The sequence below is a fragment of the Sturnus vulgaris genome, chromosome 35 (genome assembly GCF_052056855.1).
Source record: "Sturnus vulgaris isolate bStuVul1 chromosome 35, bStuVul1.hap1, whole genome shotgun sequence".
NCBI classification, from domain to species: Eukaryota; Metazoa; Chordata; class Aves; order Passeriformes; family Sturnidae; genus Sturnus; species Sturnus vulgaris.
This window is the reverse complement of record NC_142277.1, coordinates 218300-228953: the sequence shown is the minus strand read 5'-3', so window position 1 is coordinate 228953 and position 10654 is coordinate 218300. Positions and strand designations below refer to the sequence as shown.

General features: G+C 67.6%; 1 protein-coding gene across 1 annotated transcript; it reads right to left on the bottom strand.

Moving 5' to 3' along the window:
* Window positions 1-5761: 5761 nt before the first annotated feature.
* DMWD (DM1 locus, WD repeat containing) lies at window positions 5762-10132 on the bottom strand. Its single transcript, XM_088155191.1, has 4 exons — window positions 9730-10132; window positions 9090-9275; window positions 7425-8600; window positions 5762-6134 (listed from the first exon to the last, which is right to left on the bottom strand). Exons 1-4 carry the CDS (start codon window positions 10075-10077, stop codon window positions 6087-6089), a joined length of 1758 nt encoding a protein of 585 aa, XP_088011317.1. The 5' UTR covers window positions 10078-10132; the 3' UTR covers window positions 5762-6086.
* Between the last annotated feature and the right edge of the window lie 522 nt (window positions 10133-10654).

Below are 10654 nucleotides of genomic sequence, written 5' to 3'. Positions count from 1 at the left end.
TCGTGCTGGACGACTGTCTGAGCCAGCAGGTGAGGGTTAACCGGGACAGAACCCGGGATAGGACCGGGATAAACCGGGGATAGACCCGGGATTGATCCGGGATAAACCGGGGATAAACCCGGGACAGACACCTCCAACTTCGACGTGCTGGACGACTGTCTGAGCCAGCAGGTGAGGGGTTAACCCGGGATAGAACCCGGGATAGGACCGGGATAGGACCGGGATAAACCCGGGATTGATCCGGGATAAACCCGGGATAAACCGGGGATAGGACCGGGATTGACACCTCCTTTAATGTCCCCCTCAATATTTAATGTCTCCCCAATGATTAATGTCCCCAATAATTAATGTCCCCCAATAATTAATGTCCTCAATAATTAATGTCCCCAATAATTAATGTGTCCCCAATAATTAATGTCCCCCCTCCAGGAGCTGCTGGGGGAGCCCGGGGACCCCCCCGAGCTGGGGCTGCACCTCCCGTTTGTGGGGTACTCGTACGCCCGAGGGGACCTCGAGTGAGTCTGGGGGGTCCCGGGGGGGTCCCGGGGGGGGTCCCGGGGGGGTCCCGGGGGGGTCCCGGGGGGGGTCCCGGGACCGAAATGGGGGAGGTGGGGACAATGGGGGTACAGCGGGAATGGGGGGGGCACCGGGGGGATGGGAAAGGGGTCTGGGGGGGGGTGGGGGGGGCTGTAGGTGACGCCCCCCCTCACCCCCGTGCTCTTCCCCCCTCCCCTCCCCGGTTTTAGGGATGAGGAAGAGGAGGAGGAAGAGGAAGATGAGGATGAGGAGTGGGACCAGGACACGGCCATGGAGCTGGAGGGGGAATGGGGGACCCCCCCCGAATCGGGGACCCCCCCGGGCACCGGACCCCCTTGGCCATAGGGACCCCCCCCCCGCGCAGGAAGACGCCCCCTCCCCCACCCCCGGGGGTCCCCCCATCCCAGGGCACCCCCACCCCCCCGGGGGCCCCCCTCAAAAAGAGCCCCCCCCACCCACGGGGACCCCGACACCGATGGAGGAGCCCCCCCAAAAAGAGCCCCCCCCACCCACGGGGACCTCTGAACTGACGGGACCTCCCCCCCAAAAGGGCTCCCCCCCAAAAAGGGGCCCCCCCACCCTCGGGGGCCCCCCCGCCCACGGGAACACCCCCCCAAAAAGTGCCCCCCCCCCACCCCCAAGGGGGGGCCCCACCAAGAATCCCATCCCCCACTCAAAGCCCCTCCCCCCCCACCTAAAGGGGCCCCGCCCCCCCCGCAGCGCCCCCCCAAAAAGGGGTCCCTGCACCCCAAGGGTCTCCCCCACCCCAAAAAGCGGCCCCCCCATCCCAGGCCCCTCCCCCCGCCCCCAAGGGCCCCCCCCCCGGCCAAGGGGGCCCCCCCGAGGACCGCCCCTCCCCCCCCGGGCACGGAGCCCCCCGGGCACCGCCGGTAAGTGGGGGGGGGGGGGGGGGAAGGGGGGGGTCCCGGAATTTGGGGAGGGGTCGGTGGCTGGTGGGGAAGGGTCCCGAATCCCGGGAATCCGGGGGTCCGTGCCCGGTTCGGGGGGTCCCAAATCCCGGGAATCCCGGAATTCCGGTGCGATGGGGAAAAAAGGAGATCCCGATTCGGGAGATCCCGAATCCCGGGGATCAGTGCTCGGTTCGGGAGAATCCCGGGAATCCCGGGGGTCCGTGCCCGGTTCGGGGGAATCCCGAGGTTCAGTGCCCGGTTCGGGGGGATCCCGATTCCCGGGAATCCCGGGGATCCGTTCCCGGTTCGGGGGGATCCCGGGAATCCCGGGGATCCGTTCTCGGTTCGGGGAATCCCGAGGTTCAGTGCCCGGTTCGGGGGGGATCCCGATTCCCGGGAATTCTGGGGGTCCGTTCCCGGTTCGGGGGGATCCCGGGAATCCCGGGGATCCGTTCTCGGTTCGGGGGAATCCCGAGGTTCAGTGCCCGGTTCGGCGGGGGGATCCCGATTCCCGGGAATTCTGGGGGTCCGTTCCCGGTTCGGGGGTTCCCGAATCCCGGGGATCCTCTGTCAGACGCGGTTCCCGCAGGTGGCGCCGGCGGTCCCGGCGGTCCCGGCGGTCCCGGTCGCTGTCCCGGAGCCGGTGCCGGTCCCGGTCGCTGTCCCGGTGCGGTGCCGGAGCCGGTGCCGGTGTCGGTCCCGGAGCTCCGGGAGGCGCTGGCGAAGGAGCGGCGCGGGCGGGAGGCGCTGGAGCGGGAGCTCGGGAAGCTGCGGGCGGCGGGACAGGGACTGGCCCGGTACGGGAGGGGACAGCGAGGGGACAGCGAGGGGACAGCGAGGGGACAGCGGGACAGCGGGACCGGGAGGGGACAGCGAGGGGACAGCGGGGACAGCGGGGACACTGCGGGGACAGCGAGGGGGACAGCAGGGACACTGAGGGGACAATGGGGACACTGCGGGGACAGCGGGACCGGGAGGGGGACAGGGACTGGCCCGGTACGGGAGGGGACAGCGAGGGGACAACGGGGACAGCGAGGGGACAGCGGGGACACTGCGGGGACAGTGAGGGGACAGCGGGACCGGGAGGGGACAGCGGGGACAGCGAGGGGACAGCGAGGGGACAGCAGGGACACTGAGGGGACAATGGGGACACTGCGGGGACAGCGGGACAGGGTTGGGGACAGCGGGGGTCACTCAGTGGCCGTGCGTGGCACCGGGTACCGGGTGGTGACACCTGAGACCCCAAAGGTGACACCAGGGGTGACAGCCACCACCGGGGAGGTGACACCAGGGGATCCCAGGGGTGACATCAGGGTGCCACCACCGGCGAGGTGACACCAGTGCCCCCCGTGTCCCCCAGCTGCTGTGGGGACAATGACACCGCGGCCACGGGGCAGGAGAACGGGGACCGAGGGGGGGCTGAGGGGTCCGGGGGTGTCCCCAGGGGTGTCCCCAGGGGTGTCCCCAACTGTCCCCTCCCTGCAGGCGCCTGCAGGAGGCCGAGAGCCGCAACCTGGAACTGGAAGCGAAACTGCGGCGGCTGCAGAGCGACCCCCCCGGGCCCGGCCCCCCCCCGCCGCAAGGCAAGGACCCCCCCCAAAATCCAGGGGGACACCCCTGGGAATGTCCCCAAAATCCCTGTGACCCCTCTCCCCAAAATCCATGGGGACACCCCCGGAATGTCCCCAAAATCCCTGTGACCCCCCCCCCCCAAAATCCATGGGACACCCCTGGGAATGTCCCCAAAATCCGTGTGACCCCTCCCCAAAAATCACCCTGGGAATGTCCCCAAAATCCGTGTGACCCCCCCCCAGAACTGCCACAAACCCCCCCAAAATTCACCAGGACCCCCCCTCAAATTCCTCGATTTCCCCCTGGACTCCCCCTAAGGGGTCTCGCCCCCTCCCCAAAATATTTTGGGGGTGTTTTTAAGGGGGGGGGGGGGCAGGACCCCATCCCCCCCTTCTAAAACCCCAAAAACTCCATTGGGGGGGGGGGGAGGGGACAGGACATCGACCCCTCCCCAAATCTGAGGCCCCAAATTTGGGGAGGGGGTGCGGGGAAATCCCAAAAAGGGGTTCCCCGATATTTGTGGGGAGGGTCCAACCTTGACCACCCACCCCCCCCCAAAATTTTCCCTTGCAGGAGGTGCGGAGCAGCCCCCCCCCATCGCGGCCCCCCCCGCGGAGGTAAGGGCGGATTTTGGGGGGATTTTGGGGTTTTTTTTTGGGGGGGGGGATATTTTTGGGGTGATTTTGGGGTTTTTTTTGGGGTGATTTTGGGGGGGGCTGACGCTCTGTGCTCTCTCCGCAGCCCCCCCGGCTTTTCCGCTCCCCCCTGGGGCTGCCCCTGTCCCGACACCTGCTGCTCTGGGCCCGGGTACGTGGGGCTGCGTCACTGTCACCTGTGTCACCTGTGTCACCTGTGTCACCTGTGTCACCTCCCCCGCCATCCCCTGGCACTGCCACTGCCACCCCCTGTCACTTTTGTCACCCCCTGTCACCCCTGTCCCTACACCTGCTGCTCTGGGCCCGGGTACGTGGGGCTGCGTCACCTGTGTCACCTGTGTCACCTGTGTCACCTGTGTCACCTACTGCCACTGCCACGCCTGTCACTTCCCCCTGCCTGCCACTCTGGGCATGTCCCCAAGGCCACCCCTGCCACCCCCACCCGTGTCACTGCCACCCCTGTCACCTCCACTGCCACCCCTGCCAATGTCACCCCTGCCACCCTCACCCGTGTCACTGCCATTGCCACCTCCACCCGTGTCACTGCCACCACTGCCACTGCCACCCCCACTTGTGTCACTGCCACCCTGGGCATGTCCCCAGGGCCACCCCTGCCACCATCCACCCGTGTCACTGCCACCCCCACTTGTGTCACCCGCCATCCCTGCCACTGTCACCCCTGTCACCTCCACTGCCACCCCCTCCTGCCACCCCACCCGTGTCACTGCCACCTCTGGGCATGTCCCAAGGCCACCTCCCCAGGCTGGGCCACCAGCCCCGAGGAGGTGACAACCACGGCTGGGCCACCCCCCTGGGCAGTGCCACCACCCTGGGCAGTGCCACCACCCTGGCAGTGCCACCCCCCTGGGCAGTGCCACCCCCGTGTCCCTTATGTCCCCAACAGCGCAGGGTGGGGGGGGAGGGGAGGTGCCACCATCCAGGAGGGGACCTGGGAGGGTGGCACAGCGTGGGGGGGGGGGGGGTGACAATGGTGACAATGGTGACAATGGTGACAATGCCACCCGCGTGCCCTGACCGTGTCGCTGTCCCCAGGTGCCACACGCCGGTGTCACCAAGGACTGTTTGCTGCTCTGCGCCGCCGGCCTGCGCCCCCCGCCCCGCGCCCCCCGGGACCCCCCCTTAATTCGGGGGTGTCCCCAAAGTGTCCCCGAGGTGTCCCCAAAGTGTCCCCTCCCCCCTTTGTTGCACTTGACCCCCCCCTTTCCCACAGGGGGGGGGCCCCTGTACAGAGACCCCCCCCCAAAATCACATGACCCTCCCCCCCTCCCCAAAATCCCACCGCGGGGGGGGGGGGGGTCCCCAAATCCGAGCCCCTCCCCCCAAACCACTTCCCCCCCCCCTCCCCCCGGGGGGGTCCCAAGCGCGCGTGTTCCCTCCCCCCCCCCAAATAATTTGGGGCGGGGTCTCCCCGGTGCCCCCATGACCCTCCCCGAGGGGCAGCGGGACGCGACCCCCCCCCAAAAAAGGGTGGGGGGGCCCCCCCCGCCGTCCCCCATTAGTAATTTATTCGTAGGGACGTTTGCACTAAAGACCCCTCCCCCTATTTATGTCCCCTCCCCCAAATTTGTCCCCCCCGGGGGTCGCCCCCCCCCTCCCCAAATTTGAACCCCCCCCCCCTCGTTTGTGACGCCCCCCCCCCTCGGGGGGGGGAGGGGACGAGAATAAAGTTGTGTTTCTGTCACCTGCTGTTGTCCCCAAATTGTCCCCCTTGTGCCACCCCCGTGTCCCCAAAATGTCCTCGTGTCCCCAAGTGCCACCCAGGGTGTCCCCAGTCCATCCCGGTGCCACCCAGCGCGTCCCCGCATTGTCCCCAAGTGCCACCCAGCGTGTCCCCAATTCATCCGTGTCCCCAAGTGCCACCCAGGGTGTCCCCGCATTGTCCCCAAGTGCCACCCAGAGTGTCCCCAGTCCATCCGGTGCCACCCAGGGTGTCCCCGTTCTGTCCCCAGGTGCCACCCAGGGTGTCCCCGTTCTGTCCCCAGGTGCCACTCGTCGCGTCCCCCTCGCTGTCCCCTCATTGTCCCCTCGGTGTCCCCTCCCCCGGACACGCCGGTGCCACGCGGGTGCCAAAAAAATTCTCTTTAGTATAAATAACGGGGGGGAGGGGGACGCGGTGACACCGCGGGGACAATAAAGTGACGAAGGCACAGGGTGGGGGGTTGGGGGCACGGCGGTGCCACCCTGGGGACAAGGAGGTGGCACCGCCCCCGTGGGGACAGCGGTGACACCGCGGGGACAGCGCCGGGGGGGGTTTTGGGGGGGGGGGGGGGTTTGGGGGGCTCAGTAGTACGGGGGTGGCACCGCGGGTGACACACGGGGGGGGTGACAGAGGTGACCCAGAGGGTGGCACGGCAGGTGACACAGGTGACACAGGTGACACAGGTGACAGCTACACCACGGTGCCACTCGGGGAGCCGCCGTTCTGCGAGGACAGGCCCTGCGGGGGGGGGGACAGCGGTCACCGGGGGAGGGGACACACGTGACGTCATCGCGGTGACACCCCGTCCCCAAAATCCGCGATTTGTTCCCCAAAAACTCACCCCGGACGCCCCAGAGCCACGGGGACAACGGGGAGAGACGAACTTGTCACGACAGGGTCCTGGTGCTGCTGAGACCCCCCAAATCCCCCCCCAGAATCCCCCCAAAACCACCCCAAAATCCCCTCTAAACGCCCCCAAACCCCCCCAAAATCCCCTCCCGGACGCCCCCAGACCCACGGTGACCCCGAGGACGGACGGGCCTGTCCCGACAGATTATCGCGATACAAACCTGCTCCAGATGAGCTCCTCCTAGGCGCCCCAAACCACCCCAAATCCCCCCTAAAACACCCCCAAATCCCCCCTAACCCACCCCCAAAATCCCCTCCCGGACGCCCCCAGACTCACGGGGACCCCGGGGTCGTCTCTGGGGACAGAGGAGCCTGTCCTGACAGACTATCGCGATATGGTCCAGGTGATGCTGGCACCCCCAAATGCCACCTAAACCCCCCAAAATCCCCCCAGACCCCCCCCAAATCCCCTCCGGGACCCCTCCCCGCACTCACAGAGACCCCGGGCCGAGCCCAGGTGCAGATGAGCCCCTCCTGGCACGGCTGTCACGATATAAACCTGCAGCTCCCGGCACCCCCCAAATCCCCTCGAAACCCCCCAAAATCACCCCAAATCCCCTCGAAACCCCCAAATCGCCTCTGAACCCCCCAAAATCACCCCAAATCCCCCCCAAACCCCCTCCCGGCACTCACAGAGACCCCTGGCCGAGCCCAGGTGCAGATGAGCCCCTCCTGGCACGGCTGTCACGATATAAACCTGCAGCTCCCGGCACCCCTCAAATCCCCTCTGAACCCCCCAAATCCCCTCTGAACCCCCCAAAATCACCCCAAACCCCCCCAAAACCCCCTCCCGGCACTCACAGAGACCCCTGGCCGAGCCCAGGTGCAGATGAGCCCCTCCTGGCACGGCTGTCGCGATACAAACCTGCAGCTCCTGACACCCCCCAAAACCCCTCGAAACCCCCCAAAATCACCCCAAATCCCCCCCAAAACCCCCTCCCCGCACTCACAGAGACCCCTGGCCGAGCCCAGGTGCAGATGAGCCCCTCCTGGCACGGCTGTCACGATATAAACCTGCAGCTCCCGGCACCCCTCAAATCCCCTCTGAACCCCCCAAAATCACCCCAAATCCCCCCCAAATCACCCCAAATCCCCCCAAAACCCCCTCCCCGCACTCACAGAGACCCCTGGCCGAGCCCAGGTGCAGATGAGCCCCTCCTGGCACGCTGTCACGATGCAATCCTCCAGGAACAGCAGCACCGTCAGCCTCTCCTGCGCGATTTTCTTGCACACCAGCGGCTCGAGCAGGGGCACCTCGTGCAGGCGCGGGCACAGCGCCGTGCCCAACACCTTGGCCATGTCCAGAGACCCCCGAGAGCCCCCCGTGCCACCCCCGGGGGGCTTCTCCGCGTTGTTGCCCCCTCCGCGGCTGATGTTGCCCAGGCTGTGGTAACGTTTGTGCTCCTTCTCGGGGGGCCCGCGGGGGTCCCGCAGGGTCAGAGTGGCGAAACGCCCCACGCTCAATCCCGGGGCTGGCGGGGGGACTCGGGGAGAGATTTGGGGACCCCCGCCGGGTTGGGGGAGGCTGTTGGAGCGCGACAGCGATCGCGGCAGCCCCCCGGGGATGGAGATGGAGGGCGGGGGGTCGCCGGGGGTGGGGCGGGCTCGGGGAGGGGGCGGCCGAGGGTCCAGCACGTCCTCGGTGAGGTCCCACAGGCAGAACTGCGTGTCCTGGCCGGCCGAGCCGAAGCGGTAGGTGACACTCGGGGGGGTGGCGGGGTCCTCGGGGGTGTCCCCCTGCCCGTCCCCACCGCCGGCCTCGGCAGGAGGAGGCGGAGGAGTGAAAGGATCGAAAGCCACGGCGTTGACCCACGACTTGTGGCCGTGACCGCGGGCAACCACGCGGCCCTCGGCGAACGACCACACGGTGACCAGGTCGTCCTCGCCTCCGGTGACCACGTAGCGGCCGTCGGGGCTCCAGCAGACGCAGAGGAGCCCCCCAAAATAGCTCCTCATCATCCCCTGCAGCAGCATGGACGAGAAGTGGAACACCCTGAGCACCCCGTCCTGGCTGACGCACGCCAGCGAGCGCCCGTCCGGCGAGAAGGCGAACTCGTTCAGTGGCCCCGAGCCCACGGCCCACTTGAGCAGAGGGTTCCGAGGGGTTTTGCTCTTGCACGAGAAGACCCTGAAGCCCTCGCCCTGCGTGACCAGCGTGTACTGAGGGCTGGTGGCCCCGCAGGGTTGCTCCGAGTCGTACAGGTACAGGTGGCCGCTGGCGTGGGACGCCAGGAACAGGCGCTCGGTGTCCGGTAGCCACTTGACCAAGGTGACCTTGGATTTGTCGATGAGGCGCTGCGGGGGATGGCGGATAAAGGGTTAAAAGGGTGGCCAAGGGGGTCCTGGTGGTCCCGTGAGTCATCCCAAGGAGTTTCTGGTGGTCCCACGGGTGATTTCAAGGGGGTCTTGGTGGCCCTGGGGGAGTCCTGGTGGTCCCATAGGTGATCACAAGGGGGTCCTGGTGGCCCTGGGGGAGTCCTGGTGGTCCCAAGGGTGATCTCAAGGGGGTCCTGGTGGCCCTGGGCAGGTCCTGGTGGTCCCACGGGTGATCTCAAGGGGGTCCTGGTGGCCTTGGTGGCCCCAGGGTGTCCCCGGTGTCCCCAGAGGGTTCCTAGTGGTCCCAAGGTGGCCCCAGTGTTCCCAAGGGGTTCCTGGTGGCCCTGCTAGCCCCAGGGGGATGCCGGTGGTCCCGAGGTGTCCGCAGTGTCCCCAAGGTGTCCCCGGTGTCCCAAAGGGGTTCCTAGAGGCCCCAAGGTGTCCCAGGTGTCCCCGGTGTCCCCTCACCTCCTCGTTGAAGAGCCGGCCAGCGCTGTCCTTCTTGGCCAGGTCCAGGTACTGCACCTGGCCGGCCGAGAATCCCACGAGCAGCGCCAGGGTCTCGGTGCCCGCCGTGAACTGGTTGAAGTCGTGGCACGTGGGCTGGGTGCCCTTGTAGACGCGTTTGTCAATGGGGCGCTGCAGGTCCAGGGACTGCGGGGACACCGGGGACACCGGGGCACTGGCACGGTGGCACTGCCACTGCCACCGTCACTGTCACTGTCACCATCACTGTCACCGGCACTGCCAGAGGGTGTCACCCCCAGCACTCCCCAGGGACTCTGTGCCCACCCTGGGTCACCATCACTGGGGATGGCCGGAGGGTCCTGGGGGGTCTGAAGTCACTGTCACCAACCCTGAGGTCACTGCCACCAACATCGGGGTCACTGCCACCAGCCCTGGAGTCACTGTCACCAACCTTGGGGTCACTGTCACCAGCTCTGGGGTCACTGTCACCAAATTTGGGGTCACTGTCACCAGCCCTGGGGTCACCTTTTCCCCCGTTCCCCCCATCACCCCCAAACCCCCGGTCCTCCCCCGGTTCTCCCCGGTCCTCCCCCGGTCCTCCCCCGGTTCTCCCCGGTCCTCCCCCGGTTCTCCCCGTTACCCTGCGGCTGCCGCGTCCCCCGCTTCCAGCCCCTCCATAGAAATGCAGCTCCCGGCCGAGGTTGCAGCACACGCGGCTCCGCTCGGCGGCTCCTCCGGGAGGGCTCCGGCTCCGCGCCAGCCGAACCATCGAGAGCCGAACCGGCGGCAGCGTCCCGGGGCCCGGCGGGGCGGGCCCGGCCTGGGCGGGCCCGGCGGAGGAGGCGGCGGCGGCGGCGGCGGCGGCGGTGGCGGGGCCCAGCAGGCGGTACGAGCCCTCACGGGTACGGAAGCGGCTCTTGAGCTCCGGAGCGGCCGCGGGAGCCTCGGCCGGGCCCGGGCCCGGGGCCGCCGCCGCCGCCGCCGCCATCGCCGCCGGAAGCCGCGTCAGGCCCGGGCGGGAGCGGCCGCCGCCATCATGGCGGAGCTGAGTCACCGAGGCCACGCCCACAACGGGGAAAAAGGGCCAATCACCGTGCGAGAAGGGCGGGGACACGCCCACTCAGGGGAGAGGGTATGTCCATATATGGTATGGCCACGCCCATGAGTGGCAGAAACCATGCCCCAAACATTGAGACCACGCCCCCGAGTGACACAAACCCCACCCCAAAACATGGAAACCACGCCCCCAAATGAGACCACACCCGTGAGTGGCGGAAACCACGCCCCAAAACACTGAGACCACGCCCACGGGGAGTGGAACGGGCCAATCAGCGTGCGAGGAGGGTGGGGACACGCCCATTGAGACAGAGGACATGTCCATATAAGGTATGACCACGCCCATGAGTGACAGAAGCCACTCCCCCAAAATACAGAAAGCACTCCCAAAAACATGGAAACCACGCCCCCAAATGAGGCCACACCCACGAGTGGTGGAATCCCCGCCCCCAGAGACCACACCCCAATTGACGCAAACCCCACCCCAAAAATGAGACGCCACGCCCATT

Coding starts and splice junctions, on each gene's coding strand:
- DMWD (XM_088155191.1), bottom strand. CDS start 10,077: ATGGCGGCGGCGGCGGCGGCGGCCCCGGGCCCGGGCCCGGCCGAGGCT. Junction 8,601..9,089: donor GCCGGCTCTTCAACGAGGAG/GTGAGGGGACAC, acceptor CATCCCCCGCAG/CGCCTCATCGACAAATCCAA. Junction 6,135..7,424: donor GGGCTCGGCCAGGGGTCTCT/GTGAGTGCGGGG, acceptor CCCCCCCCGCAG/GGCCTGTCCTCGCAGAACGG.